The sequence below is a fragment of the Geotrypetes seraphini genome, chromosome 3 (assembly GCF_902459505.1).
Source record: "Geotrypetes seraphini chromosome 3, aGeoSer1.1, whole genome shotgun sequence".
In the NCBI taxonomy this organism is placed as follows: domain Eukaryota; kingdom Metazoa; phylum Chordata; class Amphibia; order Gymnophiona; family Dermophiidae; genus Geotrypetes; species Geotrypetes seraphini.
In genome coordinates, this window is record NC_047086.1 from 128,642,242 (window position 1) to 128,660,927 (window position 18,686).

At 42.1% G+C, this 18,686-nt stretch overlaps 1 protein-coding gene across 17 annotated transcripts in view; it reads left to right on the plus strand.

Moving 5' to 3' along the window:
• NCOA1 (nuclear receptor coactivator 1) overlaps positions 1 to 18,686 on the plus strand; it is a 631,796-nt gene that overhangs the window by 251,664 nt on the left and 361,446 nt on the right. For all 17 annotated transcript variants that reach the window (XR_004538963.1, XR_004538966.1, XR_004538965.1 and 14 more), the window contains one exon: positions 8,031 to 8,171. Coding sequence is in view for 13 of the 17 variants with exons in the window: in XM_033939863.1 (XP_033795754.1) it covers positions 8,031 to 8,171 (141 nt within the window). In the remaining 4 variants the exon portion in view is untranslated. The remainder of the gene's footprint in view (positions 1 to 8,030; positions 8,172 to 18,686) is intronic.

Genomic DNA, 18,686 nt, shown 5'->3' on the forward strand with positions numbered 1-18,686 from the left:
AAATTTCTTTTCTAATTCTTTCTTCACCCCACAAGTTATGGTGAAGTTCCTTTCTCTCTGCCGGTGACCCCATTTCCTACATCTAAAACACTGGATATGGGTCTGTGTGAGGGTTTCATTTGATTCGTGTTTGGGGTTCTACTGTTGTTATCAGTGTTGTGTCTCATATCCCTAGATGTATGTACCTGTGTGAATGCTTTCTGAAAGGATTCCAGAGGAAACTAAGGCATTTGAGGATCTAAATAAGCTTCTACTACAGTAAGTGTCTGGTTGATGTCCTGGCAACCCTGTCTTCGGTCCCAGCCTTTTACATTCTGGGGCATGTACTCCACAAACTGCTCCCTTACTGTTTCCAAAATTAGAGATCTAGGGTCAGCTAGAAATGATTGCAGCCACCTTTCTGCTGTCTTTGTGAGGTGTTGCAAGAGTACCTTAGATCTCTCTCCCTCCTGCAACAGAGTACTCCTAAAGGTCTGCCTATAGTATTCTATAGTATATCCTAGAAAGTCTAGAATATGAGACTTAATGGTGGGGTAATTATTTGCTTGCTCTGGAGCTATAGTTTGAAAAGCTGCCAAAGATTTACCAGTTAAGCAAGGCAGTAATCTAACAGTCCACTGTTCCTGCGGCCAACTTGCTGCAGTGGCAATCCTTTCAAAGGATCCCCAAAAAAATCATCCGGGGCATCTTCTGCAATGATTTTACTCAAGTTCAATAGGTTAAGAGAGTTCTGTCCTACCATGGGTTGAGTAGCAATGTTACCCACTGCTGGCGATAAGGTCCTCCTACTACAGGTTGTAGCAGACATGCCATCAGCTTGGACTGTTCCTCCATGACTTTTACAAAGTCCCCATGATGCCATTCCGCCGCCTCCTGGCTCGCTTGCCAAAGACCCTGGCTAGTCTCTAGAGCTTTCCTTAGGTCCTTGTTCTGCCTCTGGCATTCTCCAGCCACGACTTTCAACACAGACAGCTCCATCCTGGACCTGTGAAAGAATCACAAACACTGGATCCAAGTGCGATACTATTACATTGGAACCCCAGTACCACCTTCACCAGACCTTTAGTCTAATGTGCTTACCATGGCACTGGTGTATCAACGCCTATGTGCTCCTTATAGGACGCACCGCCCTTCTGCTGGGATCTCCTGATCCCCATCTGGTTCCTTACGACCACCTGCAGAAGTCTGAATACTGGCTCCCTCTGGGCTTGTCCTCTGTATGCTATGCTGTAATTCCTCCTCCAGGACTGGAACAGCTGCACACATCTGGAAGCCACAGAATTGTACCAACTCCGCAGAGCTGAAACTATATGCTTCAGTAGCAAATGTAAATCCAACAGCCAATTGTATCCGGAAATGCAGAATAATGTTGGTTGGTTTATAGAAAAAGAAATTTTCCTCCTTTTTCACCTGAAGGGGGGGTACAAGATCCACACTTATGATACCAAACTTGTCACTGCCCTGGATTCGTCACAATCCCGACTGTTCCAAAGACACAAGAAACACATGTATTTGGTGTACTTCAGTTGCAGACCCAGAAGGAGTGACACAACTTAGAGGTCACCACAGAGGTTCCACTGGTGATCTTCATAGTATGTGAGTTTTAAAAGTGTCTACATTGACTTGTACGTTTCCTTCAACCCAACTGCATGAGCAACAGGAACAGATGGTTTCTGGTTTCCATTGTGTAAAAATATCGCTTTAAGGCTTGGTTTGCTTGAATCAATGAATAGTCTCCATTCGTCAGAAACATATTCATATCCCAGTTCATGCATGAGACCATTAATATTGCTACAGAAACAAATGTTTCCTTCCATTTGGTAAAAGGAAGCCAAGGTGGTGTGACGATCATGGAAAAAAGATATTTTGGTGTCCTGCCTTAAAAGATTCCATTGCTTCAGCCTTGAACCTAACAATTCTGCTTTCTCCTTTGACAGTGACAAGTATCTAACCAGATCATTAAGATCTTCTTGAGTTAGCAGGTGAGGTTGTTTTTCATCCACTTCAGGTTCATAAACTCCTCCACAGCAGCAGAGGCACATTCTTCATCTGAACTTTTGGCACATTGTGCTGCAGATGTGGAATTGGAACTGGATTCTCCGAGTCATGAGGAACGGGTTTAATTGCTGACGAGTAATCAGGATGCACAATTTTTGATGTATTCCTCTTTGTGAATCCCACAATTTTTGGCATGCAAAAATAAGTCTGACTGATGATTTGTTGGTTCACGCCATACCATGGGTACAGGGAAAGGCATCTTCTGTTTCCCATTCAACCACTGTTAATCCTGTGTGTGCAGCACACATGAGGTGCCCATGCTTTATCTTGGTTGCCAACTTTACAGCCAAAATAGTGCTTGTATGCATATTGAAGTCTGCTGTACAGATTCTTTCGCTGATTTTGTGCAGTAAATTGTCTACAGGCATAACAAAAATTATTAAGATGGTTAACACAACCTCGGCTGTTTGAACCAAAAGAAGTATGAGAAGAAACTGGAAGACCTAAATATGTATATTCTGGAGGAGAGGAGGGACAGGGGAGATATGATACAGCCATTTAAATACTTGTATGGTATTAATATAAAACCAAATCTTTTCCAGAGAAAAGAAAATGATAAAACTAGAGGGCATAATTTGAGGTTGCGGGGAGGAAGACTCAGGAGAAATGTTAGAAAGTTATTTTTCATGGAGAGGGTAGTAGATGCCTGGAATGCCCTCCTGAGGGAAGAGGTGGAGAGGAAAACGGTGATGTAATTCAAAAATGCGTAGGATAAACATAGAGGATCTCTAATTAGAAAATAAAAAATTAGAGAATGACACGGGTACAAATTTTTCCCCGTCCCCACGGGAACTCATTTTCCCATCCCGTCCTGCCAAGTTCTTTTCCTATCCTTGCCCCATTCCTACAAGCTCAATCCTCATCTGAACAAGCCTCAAACACTTTGAAATCATAAGTGTTCGAGGCTTATGCAGTTAAGGCAGAGCTTACAGGAATGGGGCAGGGAGAAGGACAGCGCCAAAACTTGTGGGGACGGGATGGGGAAATTGAGTTCCTGCAGGGACGGGACAAATTTGTCCCTGTGACATTAATGTAAATTAAGGTGCTAAGGCCGCTACTGGACAGACTTGCACGGTCTGTGTCCCTTATGTGATGATTTGGTGTAGGATGGGCTGGGGAGGGCATCAATGGGAACTCCACTAATTTGGAATATGAGGATGTTACTGGCCAGACTTTATGGTAGATATCCTGCAAACAGGATGGTTGAATAGGCTGGAGTGAGCTTGGACGGCAACTTCAGCATTTGAAACCTGGGACAATACCAGGTGGACTTTACAGTCTTATCACCCAGAAATATCAAAGAAGTTACAAGTTAATTTAATCATGTATTTTTAATGGGTATAACTAATGGGTCTTTATCTGCCGTCATTTACTATGTTACTATGTTAAAATATAAAAATTCGCAGGTAGAAAAAGCAGTACAATCACTTTTTAGTATAAACTTTCAAATTACTGGTATATGTGATCAATGAGCTGCTCTAAAGTGCAATATTGTATTACAGATACAGTAAAATACTGATGCTTCACGGTAGCGTTATTGACGAAAATTATATAAACACATACTGACGCATAACTTAAAAACAGGATGTGATAGACGAAAACTGTTTTCTGATTTAGAGTCAGCATGTGGCCCTTGTTAAGATACAGGTGACAGAACTCCAGTAGCAAAATGCTTGTTGACCAGTGTAATGATTGCAATATATGCTGATTCTTCTAATTTGTGCCTTATATTGGAAATGTACTTTCTATGCTTGATGATTCGTGTGTTGGAATCAAATCGAATCTTTGGTTTATATACTTGGTCATCTCCCAGTGGAGCTCGACTCGGTTCACATATAATTAAGACTAGAGTGCATAGCAGAAAACATAGGAGAAGAAAGAACTAATTAAAAACTAAAGTACATAAGAAAAGCATAAGAAAAATAACTATAATAATATCATTTCATTGAGGCTGTAGTTAAACCATTTAAAAATTGCGATAACAACAAAGTTTTCAGGAATTTATGAAATAATTGCAGCTGGCCTAAAAGCCTAACGGAGTCAGGAAGTTCATTCCAGATCTCTACAAACTTGAAAATAAAACATAGTAACATAGTAGATGACAGCAGATAAAGACCCGAATGGTCCATCCTGTCTGCCCAACCTGATTCAATTTAAAATTTATTTTTTTTTTTTCTTCTTAGCTATTTCTGGGCAAGAATCCAAAGCTTTACCCGGTACTGTGCTTGGGTTCTAACTGCCGAAATCTCTGTTAAGACTCCAGCTCATCTACACCCTCCCAGCCATTGAAGCCCTCCCCAGCCCATCCTCCACAGACACAGACCGTGCAAGTCTGCCCAGTACTGGCCTAGTTCAATATTTAATATTATTTTCTGATTCTAAATCTTCTGTGTTCATCCCACACTCCTTTGAACTCAGTCACAGTTTTACTCTCCACCACCTCTCTCGGGAGCGCATTCCAGGCATCCACTACCCTCTCCGTAAAGTAGAATTTCCTAACATTAGAAACATAGAAACATAGAAAATGACGGCAGAAAAGGGCTATAGCCCACCAAGTCTGCCCATTGCAATTTGCCTCCCCCCAGAGTTCATTCCCTTAGAGATCCCACATGAGTATCCCATTTCTTCTTAAAATCAGTCACGCTGCTGGCCTCAATCACCTGCAGTGGGAGTCCATTCCAACGCTCCACCACTATCTCGGTGAAAAAGTACTTCCTGGAGTCGCTATGAAATTTCCCTCCTCTGATTTTCAGCGGATGCCCTCTGGTTGTTGAGGGTCCCATGAGACAGAAGATATTATCTTCTGACTCGATACGTCCCGTGATGTATTTGTACGTTTCAATCATGTCTCCCCGTTCTCTTCTTTCTTCAACATTGCCCCTGAATCTACCACCCCTCAACCTCAAATTATATCCTCTGGTTTTACCATTTTCCTTTCTCTGGAAAAGATTTTGTTCTACGTTAATACCCTTCAAGTATTTGAACGTCTGAATCATATCTCCCCTGTCTCTCCTTTTCTCTAGGGTATACATATTCAGGGCTTCCAGTCTCTCCTCATAAGTCTTCTGGCACAAGCCTCCTATCATTTTCATCGCCCTCCTCTGGACCGCCTCAAGTCTTCTTATGTCTTTCGCCAGATACGGTCTCCAAAACTGAACACAATACTCCAAGTGGGGCCTTACCAATGACCTGTACAGGGGCATCAACACCTTCTTCCTTCTACTGACTATGCCTCTCTTTATACAGCCCAGCATCCTTCTAGCAGCAGCCACTGCCTTGTCACACTGTTTTTTCGCCTTTAGATCTTCGGACACTATAACCCCAAGGTTCTCTCCCCTTCCGTGCATATCAGCTTCTCTCCTCCCAGCATATACAGTTCCTTCCTATTATTAATCCCCAAATGCATTACTCTGCATTTCTTTGCATTGAATTTTAGTTGCCAGGCATTAGACCATTCCTCTAACTTTTTCAGATCCTTATTTAAGTTTTTTTAAGTTTATTAGGATTTTATATACCGCCTATCAAGGTTTTCTAAGCGGTTTTACAATCAGGTACTCAAGCATTTTCCCTATCTGTCCCGGCGGGCTCACAATCTATCTAACGTGCCTGGGGCTATGGAGGATTAAGTGACTTGCCCAGGGTCACAAGGAGCAGCGTGGGGTTTGAACCCACAACACCAGGGTACTGAGGCTGTAGCTTCAACCACCGCACCACACACTTCTCCTTATTCATATTTTCCACTCCCTCTTCGGTGTCTACTCTGTTACAAATCTTGGTATCATCTGCAAAAAGGCACACTTTTCCTTCTAACCCTTCAGCAATGTCGCTCACAAACATATTGAACAGGATTGGCCCCAGCACCGAACCCTGAGGGACTCCACTAGTCACCTTTCCTTCCTTCGAGCGACTTCCATTAACCACCACCCTCTGGCGTCTGTCCGACAGCCAGATTCTGACCTAGTTCACCACTTTGGGTCCTAACCAGCCCTTCAAGTTTGTTCAACAGCCTCCTATGAGGAACTGTATCAAAGACTTTGCTGAAATCCAAGTAAATTACATCTAGCATATGTCCTCGATCCAGCTCTCTGGTCACCCAATCAAAAAATTCAATCAGGTTCGTTTGGCACGATTTACCTTTTGTAAAGCCATGTTGCCTCGGATCCTGTAACCCATTAGATTCAAGGAAGTACACTATCCATTCTTTCAGCAACACTTCCATTATTTTTCCAACCCTGTAGTTTCCTGCTTCATCCCTGTGACCACTTTTATGAATAGGGACCACATCCGCTCTCCTCCAATCCCCAGGAATCACTCCCGTCTCCAGAGATTTGTTGAACGAGTCTTTAATAGGACTCGCCAGAACCTCTCTGAGCTCCCTTAGTATCCTGGGATGGATCCCGTCTGGTCCCATCGCTTTGTCCACCTTCAGTTTTTCAAGTTGCTCATAAACACCCTCCTCCGTGAACGGCGCAGAATCTACTCCATTTTCTCGTGTAATTTTGCCAGACAATCTCAGTCCTTCTCCAGGATTTTCTTCTGTGAACACAGAACAGAAGTATTTGTTTAGCACATTTGCTTTCTCCTCATCACTCTCCACATATTGGTTCCCAGCATCTTTTAGCCTAGCAATTCCATTTTTTATCTTCCTCCTTTCACTAATATATCTGAAAAATTCCCCTAGTTTGTTAAGTCCCTTTGCAATTCTTCACAGTCCTCTTTAGTCCCAACTCCACTAAATAGTTTGGTGTCGTCCACAAATTTTATTATCTCACACTTCGTCCCTGTTTCTAGATCATTTATGAATATATTAAATAGCAGCAGCCCAAGCATCGAACCCTGCGGGAGCCACTCATGACCCTCCTCCAGTCCGAGTAGTGGCCCTTCACTCCTACCCTCTGTTTCCTACCCACCAACCAGTTTCTGATCCATCTATGTACGTCTCCTTCCACCTCATGGTTCTTCAGTTTCCGGAATAGGCGCTCATGGGGCTCCTTGTCAAAGGCTTTTTGGAAATCTTGATATATGATGTCTATGGGATCTCTTTTGTCCATCCGTTTGTTAATTCCTTTGAAGAAGTGCAATAAGTTCGTTAGGCACGATCTCCCCTTGCAGGCTGGTTAGCAGAAGTTCGTTTCTTTCAAAATGTTCATCAAAGTTTTCTTTTATCAGTGCTTCTGCCATTTTCCCCGGGACCGAAGTCAAACTCACCGGTCTGTAGTTTCCCGGGTCACCTCTTGATCCCTTTTTAAAGATGGGCGTAACGTTGGCAATCTTCAATTCCTCCACCCTACTGGAAATAGGAAGTTGCAGCAGAGGGAGCGAAACGTAGCCACTGGAAAGCTTCAGAGCTGGTTTCTGTCAGTGTTAGTGGGAGAAACTGGCGGTGCTGGTGGCGCCAGCATGGCAGCTGAATCCCCACGCGCAAGAGAGTAGAGTGAGAGCGTATTGGGTGCAGGGCTGATTTAGACAAATTTGGTAGGCTGGATATGGCCCACGGGCTGTAGTTTTCCCATGTCTGATCTAACCTAATATCTTGTAACCCAATGTTTGCATTATAAGGAGTCTACAGTGTAGTTCTAAAATAATAGTTCAGTATCCTCACATACTACTTCCAGTCTGTAGATCAGTGGTGTACCTGGCAGGGGGAGGGGCTGAGCATTCCTTCCTCTAGGCAGTGGAAGGGCATGCGGATTGGTGGTGGGGCCACTTCTGCCTGCACACAGTTGTCTGCTCTGCTGGTCCCCTGCCTCAGAACAGGAAATTGACATGAGAGGGGGTGGAGGCCAGCAAAGCCGATGACTGCGCGCAGGCAGACCACAGTCCTATGAACATTCCAGCATCCCCAAATTCCATGCACCTGGGGCAGACCACACCTAATGCCTCACTCTTGGTACTCTACTGCCGAGGATGCATTGACATTTTTTCTTGTGTTTATCTATTTATAAATGGGTTTTTTTTCTTTTCTGTCATAGGTAAAATCATCTCCATTGACACCAGCTCTCTGCGAGCTTCAGGGAGCACTGGCTGGGAGGATTTAGTGAGGAAATGTATTTATGCTTTTTTTCAAGCTCAGGGCAGAGAGCCATCATATGCCAAACAACTGTTCCAAGAAGGTAAGGAACAATTTTTATTTTAATTGAATAATTTATAATATATTTTCATACATTTAGAAATAAGGCTAGGTACAAGGCAAACTAAACATAATAATAAACTTTCTCATGTTTCAAAATAACAAATCTACAAGCCCACATCAAGAGAGAGAGAACAACCTGATTTAAAGATAAAAAAAATACATAAGTAATAAGACAAAATGTCTAATTATGAGTGACTTAACTTCAAATTACTCCTAACACAGCTTAAGGCAAGTTCTAATGACCTCTAAGAAAAGCTTCCAGTTGTGAAAAATCCCCAAAAAGTAAATTCCTTCCCCTGAAAGGTGAGAAGACACATGAATATTTTAGGAAAAACAAGTTGCACCCACAGCCAAAATTGCCTTGCGTCTGAGTTGAGTGGATCTGAATACATCAGAAATTATATTAATTTTTCCACCACAAAAGCTAAGTTTTCATTACTAATGACTTATGACTTTCATGAACAAATATAACTAGAAGCCATAGATCTAGTGGTTATAGTATCCTGAGAATCTTCGAGAAAAGCTGTTAAGTCCACTTCAGAAGTTACTAATTGATATGTGCTGTGTTTATCTTGAAGCGTTTTTTAAAGTGAGAAATAGAAATTACTTAATTGAATTGTTTCAGAATTAACCAATCCCAATACTTCTCTGAGATTCTTTCTAAAAAATATCTCTGAGGACAACAAATAAATTGAGGGAAAAAGTTACATGCTCTGCGTGCATTTTCCTTCATTTCTATCTCTGGATGAAAAAATTGTGAATCCTTCATTACTGAGATAGAATTAGCCTGCAGAGTTGAAACCTGCACGCCTAACCCTGAAACATGTTTGTCCAATAATAAATTATAGCCCATATTTTCAAATTTCTCTGTCACCTGTTTGGAGAAAGCAGCTGTCTGAGAAATTACTGACCTATTTGCATCCCTTCCATTGACAAGTTTAACTTCCATATATCCTGCAACAAAACTTCCTTAGTAGTCTTTGAAATTAGTGGATCCCTTTGAGTTTCAGAAATAAAAGTTACTTCAGGATTTTTTTTTATAAGGGGCGCAATTTGAGGCTGAATTGCTAAACTCAACAGAGCCACCAAGAGACTGGGAAACCTCGTGGGATTTCCCTACCTCAGGAAGAGTTAATGAAAGGGGAGGAGTTCTTTTTGGAGGGTTCAATGAGACTTCAGAAGAAGAGAGTACCTGAGATCCAGATGCATTCCTTGATCCAGTTGGGGGCCATATATACCAGAGCTGAAAACGGCTCCACCTTTTCCTGGGCAATCACTGCTGGAAAGACTGCTATGCCTTATCATAGGTCAAGACCGATGTCAACTTCTTAAACTTGAGGAGGGAGGTAATAACCATCTCTGGGTACCTCTTATGTGCTAAAGTGTCACACTCAAGAGCCATATCATAAGAGCAAAGCGATCCACAACTTCTCGGCACACTGGTCCTTTGGAAAGATCTGGATGCAACTGTAATCTGAGCTGGCGTACCATGCTCTACCTGACCAGTCTGGAGCTATGCTCTGCGGCCACGGCTGGACCAGAGCGTCCAGAACCGCGTTTCCAAGCTCATATCTTCAACTGAAGCATCTGTCCATCTTTTTGTTCTTTGCCATAGCCATAAGGTCAAATTGTGGCTGATCCCAGTGGCGAACAATGGCTTCAAAAGCTGTCAACAACAGGGTCTACTCATCCAAATCCAAATCTGTCTGCTGAGAAAGTCAGATAGGACATTGTCCACTCCCACTATGTGTGGCCGAGAGCAACCGCAGATGACGTTCCACCCAGGTGAAGAGCAAGCAGGCCTCCAGATCCAGATGGGTACTCCTGGTGCCTTCCTGGCAATTGACATAGGCCACTGCTGTAATACTATCTTAGAAGTCTCAGACTGTCTGATCTTCCAGAGTCTTCTGTAGTTTCACCAGAACCAGCCAAATGGTTCAAAGTTCCAGATGGTTGGTCGATCACTTCCTCTGAGTGGGCAACCAATGCCCTTGAATCAGTCGATGGTTGCAATGAACTCCCCAGCCAAGCAGACTGGTATCTGTCATTACGTCCACCCAAGATTTAAAGCAGAAGCAGGCGAATTTAAACTTTACGCGTGCCTCCATTGGCAGCCAATGCAACTGCCGGTAGTAGGGTGTCATGTGGTCAAATTTCTTTAGCCCAAAGATCAGTCTGACTGCTGCATTTTGCATCAATTGTAAACGTCGCACATTCTTTTGGGAAATTGCCAAATAGGCGATGTTACAGTAGTCAAGTAGAAGTAGACTTAGTACGAGGGATTGGACCAGAGTTCTGAATGCCAATGTATCGAAATAAGCTTTAAAGGATCTGAGTTTCCAGAGAGTAAAGAATCCCTTTCTGATTAAGGAGTCCACCTGGTCTTTCATGGTTAGGCATTGATCCAGAGTTACACCTAGTATCTTTATGGTGGGCTGGATAGGGTAACTAAGTTTATTGATACATAGTGGTATTTTGGTGTCAAGCGGATGTGGTGAAGCAACGAAGAAAGTTGATTTTTCAGAATTAAGTTTGAGCCTAAAGTTTGTCATCCATTGCTCCATCACGTTTATGGCTTCTGAAGCTTTGGGAATAGTTTCAGAGACAGTACTATCTTATAAACCACTGAATATTTTTCTAAAGTGTGTAGAATCCTCAGAGGGCTCATATTCCTTTATTTAGAGTTCATAGAAGGATAATATGAGCCAATATCGTCAATGGATCCTTTTTTTGTATATTTTTAAAAAACTTTTTCTTATATATAAAGTGCGAATGCAGCAGTTTTTTGTGCAAACTTAGCAGTAATAAATATAAGATGCATAGGAATTTATCTTATTCTTAAAATGCGTTACGGGAGAGCCTCCACCAACATGCCTTGCTTCAAAATTTTCATCAGGGTCGAGGCTCCCAGCCCACTCTGAATGAAATTCACTGGAGCGCAACATGAGAACTGCCTTCTATAAGTGCTTTTTTCCTGGCTGATAGTTTGTCTTTCAAATACTTTTTTTACAAAATACTTTTTTTTATAAAGCTGTTTTCTATTAAGCTGTTTCTTATATAGTTGAATGAGTTTATATTACTCGTGCAACTAAGGGATTGTAGGGGTCAAGATCCTCTACACCTCTCCCACCTCTAGATTTAAGATCTATGATACTCTTTCAACAGATGTGGGTCTGTCTAGAGGCACCAGACAGTGCTGCCCCCTTTCCCCTCTACTTTTTAACATTGCTGTAGACCCTCTGTTAATTGCTATAAGGCACTCACCGATTATCAAAGGTATTCCTTGTAAAGACCTCCAATTCAAAACTCTTGCTTAGGCAGATGATCTGCTTATCTTTCTCACTGAGCCTAGCACGTCTGTTCTAGCTTTGCTTTGGATTTGTTTCTTGCTTTCCTAATTCTACGGTTACTGTATCAATTGGAATAAATCTGAAGCTATGCTATTGAATAATAATACCTTTCAATCTGATTTAGGCCCTGTTGCTTTCAAATGTGCAACCGAACAATTAAAATATTTGGGCATTTTATTTCATAGGCATAATGACTCTAATGACCTTAAATTTAAAAGCTCTTTACGCTAAAGTTTCCTTTTTAATCTCCAAATGATCTCCTTATAATTTATCATGGTGGGGTAGAATCGAAGCAGTGAAGATGACTATCTCTCCTATTATTAATTATGTTCTTGTCATGCTACCAAAACTAGCTAACCGCTCCTTTTATAAAGAAATTGAAGTTCTGATCTCCAAATTTATATTACGGAACAAGCCTCCCCGAATTGCCCTTTCCATCTTGAAATCTCCTAAAAAACTTGGGGGCCTAGTTTTTCCTGACTTTCATAAATATCACCTCGCTATGCTATTGAGATATGGTACTCTTTGGATGATTGACCCCTCTCAAGCCTCAATTCCAGCAGCTTGGCATACCATTGAAACATATTTTTCTTTTCCTATTCCTCTTAAATGCATTCTGTTCCAAACTAATCTTAAACCATTATTGCCATATGATACAATAGCAATAGGAAAGACCTCTCCTATTCAAAGTAAATCCTCTTTATCTGTTCCTATCTGGCACAATTCTAACATTCTTATTGATACTAAAACAATTTACTGGTCTTTCTGGATTCAGAGGGATTTATGGCATATTAGTTACGTAATTTCAAATAACCTTCTAATCCCTTTCACACAATTACAGAAACAATATAATCTTCCCTCTAAGGACTTCTATAAATGGTTACAATTGAAACATTGTTTAACTAGTCTAAAATGGCCCTTACAATCTGATAGGCCCCTCTCTTCCAAATTCATGGAACTTTGTCATCTCGGTTCCATTCTGGGACATACTACATCTCTGTTCTATCACATTTTTATTGACTTCTCCTCGTACTAAACAACTCTGGTCTTCTGAAACTAATTGGATGGGCTCTGATGACCAATGGTTGTATTATTTCAAATATACTTTACGCCCGACCATGTCCACGTGCCTCATGCAATCCTTATATTTTCTCTTTTATAAAGCCTACTGGACCCCTAGTAAATTTCACAAGGCTCATCTAACTGAATCAAATAAATGTTGGCACTGCAATAGCCATTTGGGTGATCTCAAACATATGATCTATGATTGTGTGATTTTTCAGTCATTCTGGCAGTCAATTTGGAAAATCATATGTACCATTCTACCCATTTCAACCCCTTTACCTTTTAATATCATCCTTTTTAGATCACTTGCCCTGTCTGGTGCCCTAGACAACTGGCAATCCATTTTGCTGGATACTCTCATTGCTATTTCCTTACAAATGATCTTATTGCACTGGAAATCTGCTCGGCTATTAAATACCACCTTTTGATAGGCCACTGTAGTGATAATACATAATTTTGAATGTAAAGCAAATTATCTCACAAACAAGAGATTCAAAACTAACAAAATATGGTCTCCCTTATCTAACATATCCTCTCATCCCTAATGTCTGATACGTTCCAACTTATTCTAAAATACCTAAATATTCTTAATTATTCAATATTTTTTAATAATCATATAACATTCCTGCTGGGTCTCCTCAGGAACTTACTCTAGTTTCTCCTTATGGCTTCATATAAATGTTCTATTATCTTTTTTATATATGGGTGCTTGTTGTCCATTGTTGCACCTATGAACTTACATGTAACATCTATGCGGTATAATTTATTTTCATGCATACTTATTGCTATTATAAAAATTTCAATAAAAAGTTTTAAAAATGGAAGAGGTATGGACAGTAGGAAAAAATATGTATTGATGCCCCTGTTTAAGGGAAAGGGACTGGGACTACCACCTTTTTGTAGTTATACAACCATACTCAAGCGGGTTACATTACAGGTACTTTAAGCATTTTCCCTGTCTGTCCCGGTGGGCTCACAATCTATCTAATATCTCTGAAAGTCTATATAAGACTCTGGTGAGACCTCATTTAGAATATTGTGTACAAATCTTCAAAAAGATACAAAAAGGATGGAGCCTATCCAGTGGAAGGCTATTAAAATGGTACATTTGGTCTTCGTCATAAGGCGTATGGGGACAGACTTAAAAAATCTCAATATGTGTACTTTGGAGGAAAGGTGGGAAAATGGAGATATGATAGAGACGTTTACATAAAAAAATTAGCAAAATGTTATTAGCCAAGTGGTGGAAGTACCTACTGAAAACCATTTACTTAAAGTGGAGAAAAAGCCTCAACCATAAATAATATACAGACGGCAACCCAATGAGTTTTTTTAACCATTCTAAGTCTGTATCATAGGCAAAAAAACTCCACAATTATCAAAAATGTAATTTTCAAAACCAGGAAACATCCCACCACTGTGCACAGGGAAAAGGAAAAAGAACAAGAGACCAAAAATAATAATAATAACTTTATTTTTCTGTACCGCCATAATCTTACGACTTCTAGGCGTTTCACAGTAAAGAGAGCTGTACAATCAGCAAATTACAATCTTAAAGATCAATGAATTACAATCTTAACAATCAGCGAACTACAATATAGTATTAACATGTTACAGTGAAGGGGCTGGATGGCCAACAAATTACAGAATACAAATGGAGAGGAAGACACTGAACAGACAGAGACTACAGAATACAATTAGTGAGGGAGCGTAGTATCAGCATGAAGAGTAATAGTTTTAGAAGGAGGGAGTACTTTGACTAGGAAATAAATCTATTGAACAGAGCAGTCTTAATTTCATTCCGAAAGGCGCCGTAAATCAATCTGACTATCAATGAAGTTGCCTAGCCAGGTTTGCTGTCTGCTAGCTTGAAACTTAAATGTTCTTTCCAGAAAGGTTCTGTACTTACCTTCACAGATGATACATTACTCAATCCAATACATCAATGTTCCTGCTATAGCATACACAGCATTGAAGCGAAGATAAGAAGATCTAATTTTTAACAAGGCTCTTGTTTTGCCAGCAAGTTGGCTGCATCAGGGAGCTGGAGAGAACGGGAGTTTGTCTTGGAATTTTCCCTGATACAGCCATTTGCTGGCGAAACAAGAGCCTTGTTGGAAATTAGATCAAGCTTTTTTCTATTTTGAATCTTTATAATATTATTATTTATAAAAATGAACTATAAAAAGATTTTTAAAAAGGTAAACAAATTATTACTATGCACAGTAGTGGGGTTTTCCCCTCTTTATATCGTTTACATTGTGCTGTGGGTGTGAGTTTTTTGCCAATAAGAATGTCAGCTGTAAATCATCAATGATTGCTCCGCGATAATAGTTTTTGAGGCTTTTCCTCCACCTGTTTTGATTACAATGTTAGATCTTAGAGAGGTAACCCACTGCTGTTGAGTGACATTTTTCTGTAATTATTATTTAACCATCTCTATCATATCTCCCTTCTCCCATCTTTCCTCCAAAGTACACATATTGAGATTTTTATCTACTGTAAAAATTCTATATCATTTGTTGAATAAGGTACTTTGAATACAATGCTGGTTCATTCTGCTGCCCCTCAATATCTCTTCTCACTTCTCTCTCCTTATACACCTCCCAGAGAACTTCGTTCCTCAGATAAGTCGCTATCAGAATTTCAGTGCTTTTGAATACAATGGCACAGTTGTTCACATGACTTCCTTTCTAAAAATGCCTTACGTCAGAATTGTTAAGTCCATTCTAGAGAGTTGCGCAGGGACAGAAATCCCACCCGTCCCCGCCAAAATCCCACCTGTCCCCGTGAGGAATCCCTCCGTCCCCACCCGTTCCCGCAAGGAATCCCCTCTGTCCCCACCCGTCCCCGCGAGGAATCCCCTCTGTCCCCACCCGTCCCCGCGAGGAATCCCCTCCGTCCCCACCCGTCCCCGCGAGGAATCCCCTCCGTCACCATCCTTCCCTATAAACTTCAGAAATAGTTATTTTATTTAATTATGCTACTGAATTAAAGGCTCTGGTAGAGACGCATTTACAAATAAGCAAAGAGACTTTATTAATTTGGAAATATTAATTGGGAAGAATACATACTTTGTAAATGGGTTTCTACCAGAACCTCTAATGTAAATATAAATACTCAGCTGATGAGAACCCACAAACTGTCAGCTGAGGACTTCCTTTGCAGTTGGCCGGGGGTCTCTTTTGCCAAGCTTGGCAGGCAGCATTAGCGTCCCTGAGTCACAGGTGCTGGCACCTCAGTGGCTCATGGATGCTGCCAGCGACTGCTGCGCTTGGTGGAGGGGAGTTCTGGCCATCTCTAGAGGAGGTCCTCTGCTGGCGGTGCTTGGGGATCCCCACCAGTCGCAGCAAGGGTCAACAAGTACTTCAACACTGTAGAAATAAAACCAGAAATGCATTTCCTTTTCTTTTGAACACAAAACAAAGACATCTGCCATATACATTTCCCAAAGCTAACATATTTTAGTCAATAAATTCCGTTTTTTACCTTTGTTGTCTGGAGACTTATTTTTCCATAAAGTTGGTCCCAGTTTCTTTTTTCCGCTTTCCCATCTTCTGTAAATTCTTCTGTTGCTGTCCATTGGTTCCCCCTACCATGGTCCAGCATTTATCTCTTTCTCATCTTTCGTGCCTGCCCACCAGCCCCATGCCCAACATTTCTCCTTCTATCACCCCTCTCCAACACTATGCCACATCTCTCCCTCCATTCCCTTCACCACTGTCCAATATTCCTCCCTCTTGCATCCCTTTCAATCTGTCCCATTGTTCCCTTGCCACATTTCTCACTCTCATCTTTTTCTTCCCTATCACATTCTGTACCTTCCTCCCTACGACCAAAAATTCTCCTCTTTCTTCCATTTGCCGTGTGTACACAACCATCTCTCTTTCCCGCTCATTGACACACCCACACCCAGTTCTCTCTTTCTATTCCCTCCCCCACCTCAGCATCTCTTTCCCTCCCTTCTTCTCTCCCCAGTTCATGACTTCTGTGTCCAAAAATGCACTCCCTTCCACCACTTCATTTGAGTCCAGATAACAGCAGGGGTTGGAGGCAGCCTGCAGCAAGCCATATGTAGCCGACCCAGAAGTCTTCCCCCGAAGTCAGAGCTGACATCGGAGGGAAGGCTTTGCATCAGTCTGGCGGTGGCTGAGGTGTCAGGTGGGAGGGGGTAGATACTGGATGTAGGAGGTGAGAGGAGACAGACTGTAGATAGAAATGGTGAGGGATCAGACACACTGGATGAAAGGGGAAAGATAAGACAAGCTGGAATGCCTGGGGAGAGAGAAAAAGACAGATGATGGATGTAAAGAAAAGAAGAGGGGAGGAAGACATTGAATGGAAAGGAGGAGAAGGGGAGGATACGGATGGAAGGGAGAAAAGAGAAAGATGGAGCAGACACTGAATAGAAGGGGGAGAAAGAGAAATGAAGCAGATGCTGGACTGAAAGGGGGGGAAAGATGGGCAGATGCTGGATGGAAGGGGGAGAAAGAAGGGTGGATGATGGATGGGATGACAGAGGGGGCAGAAAGGAGGAAGAGAGGAGACAGATCAGATGCTGGGCAGAAGCAGCAGACAGAGGGGCAGATGCTGGATGGAAAGAGGAGGAGGGGCAGATGCTGGATGGAAAGGGACCTCAGGTCAGCATCTGAATGGCCGTGCAAGTCTACATGGGTCCAAATGGTACCACACACTGCTAGACCCCCCCAGTCCATTGTGCTTTCTAGAAGCCAGTATTGTGGTGCAGCCTGGTCCCTGCTAGGTTTTCTCCCCCTAGATTGGGACAGACTGTGCTTTTGCCAGCAGAGGCAGAGTGGTGAGCCTGCACGATGGCGCAAACTAGCCCCCCTCCCCACCCCACCCCACAAGTGTCCTCCACCCAGAACAGGACCGAATCTGGGTTCCCAGTGGCTGAGCAGTGAGCCTACCAAGACATCCCCTACCGAGAATGGAACCAACTCTGCATTCCCGGCCTTTGTATGAGGGAGGTCTGGTGCCCCAGAGTAAGAAGACTTAGAGCAGGGGTGCCCACACTTTATGGGCTTGCGAGCTACTTTTATAATGACTAAGTCAAAATGATCTACCAACAATAAAATTTTAAAAAAACACAAAGCACAATGAAAGGCAGAGAAAATGTTAATTATTCATATTCCGGGTTTTTTCAAAGAGGTCACGGCAGATGACTCTATGCAATGTCACCTCGGTAACAAAATACAAAAATAGACAAATACACCCCCTCCCTTTTTACTAAACCACAATAGTAGGTTTTAGCACAGGGAGTTACGCTGAATGCCTCGCGCTGCTCTCAATGCTCATAGGCTCCCTGCGCTAAAAAACGATATTGCGGTTTAGTAAAAGAGAGCCATAGTGCAAAATATAGACAGCAGATATAAATTCTCAAAACAGACACATTTTGATCACTAAATTGAAAATAAAATCATTTTTCCTACCTTTGCTGTTTGGTGATTTCATGAGTCTCTGGTTGCACTTTCTTCTTCTGACTGTGCATCCAATCTTTCTTCCTTTCTTTCAGCCTCCTGTATGTTTCCTCTCCTCCAGACCTCATTCTCTCCCCCAACTTTTTCTTTCTGTCTCCCTGTTCCTCCTTCTTTCTGTCTCCCTGTCTGCCCCCTTTCTTTCTTTCTCCGTGCCCTCCCACAAGCCACTCGGTTTGCTGCCACCGCCATCGGGGAATAGCCCCCCAAGCCGCCGCTGTCCCAAGCTTTCCCTGCAGAAGCGTCGCGCTGACCAGCATTCCGCTCCCTGACGTCAATTCTGACGTAGGAGAGAAAGTTCCGGGCCAACAAGGCATTTCTCCTCATTCCATCCAGCCTGAGCCCCATCTCTCCTTGATCCAGCATTTCCCTTCTGTATTTGTCAGAATTACCATTCCACCTATTTTCCAGCATCACCCTTCTTTATGTCCATCTCACCTATATCCCTATCTCACCACTTTTTCAGAATCTTCATTTGTCTCTGTCCTTGTCTTTACCCCATGTTCACCATTTACCCTTTCAATGTCTTTATTTCCCCCCCCCCCACTTTTTCAGCATTACTTCTATGTCTCTATTTCACCTCCT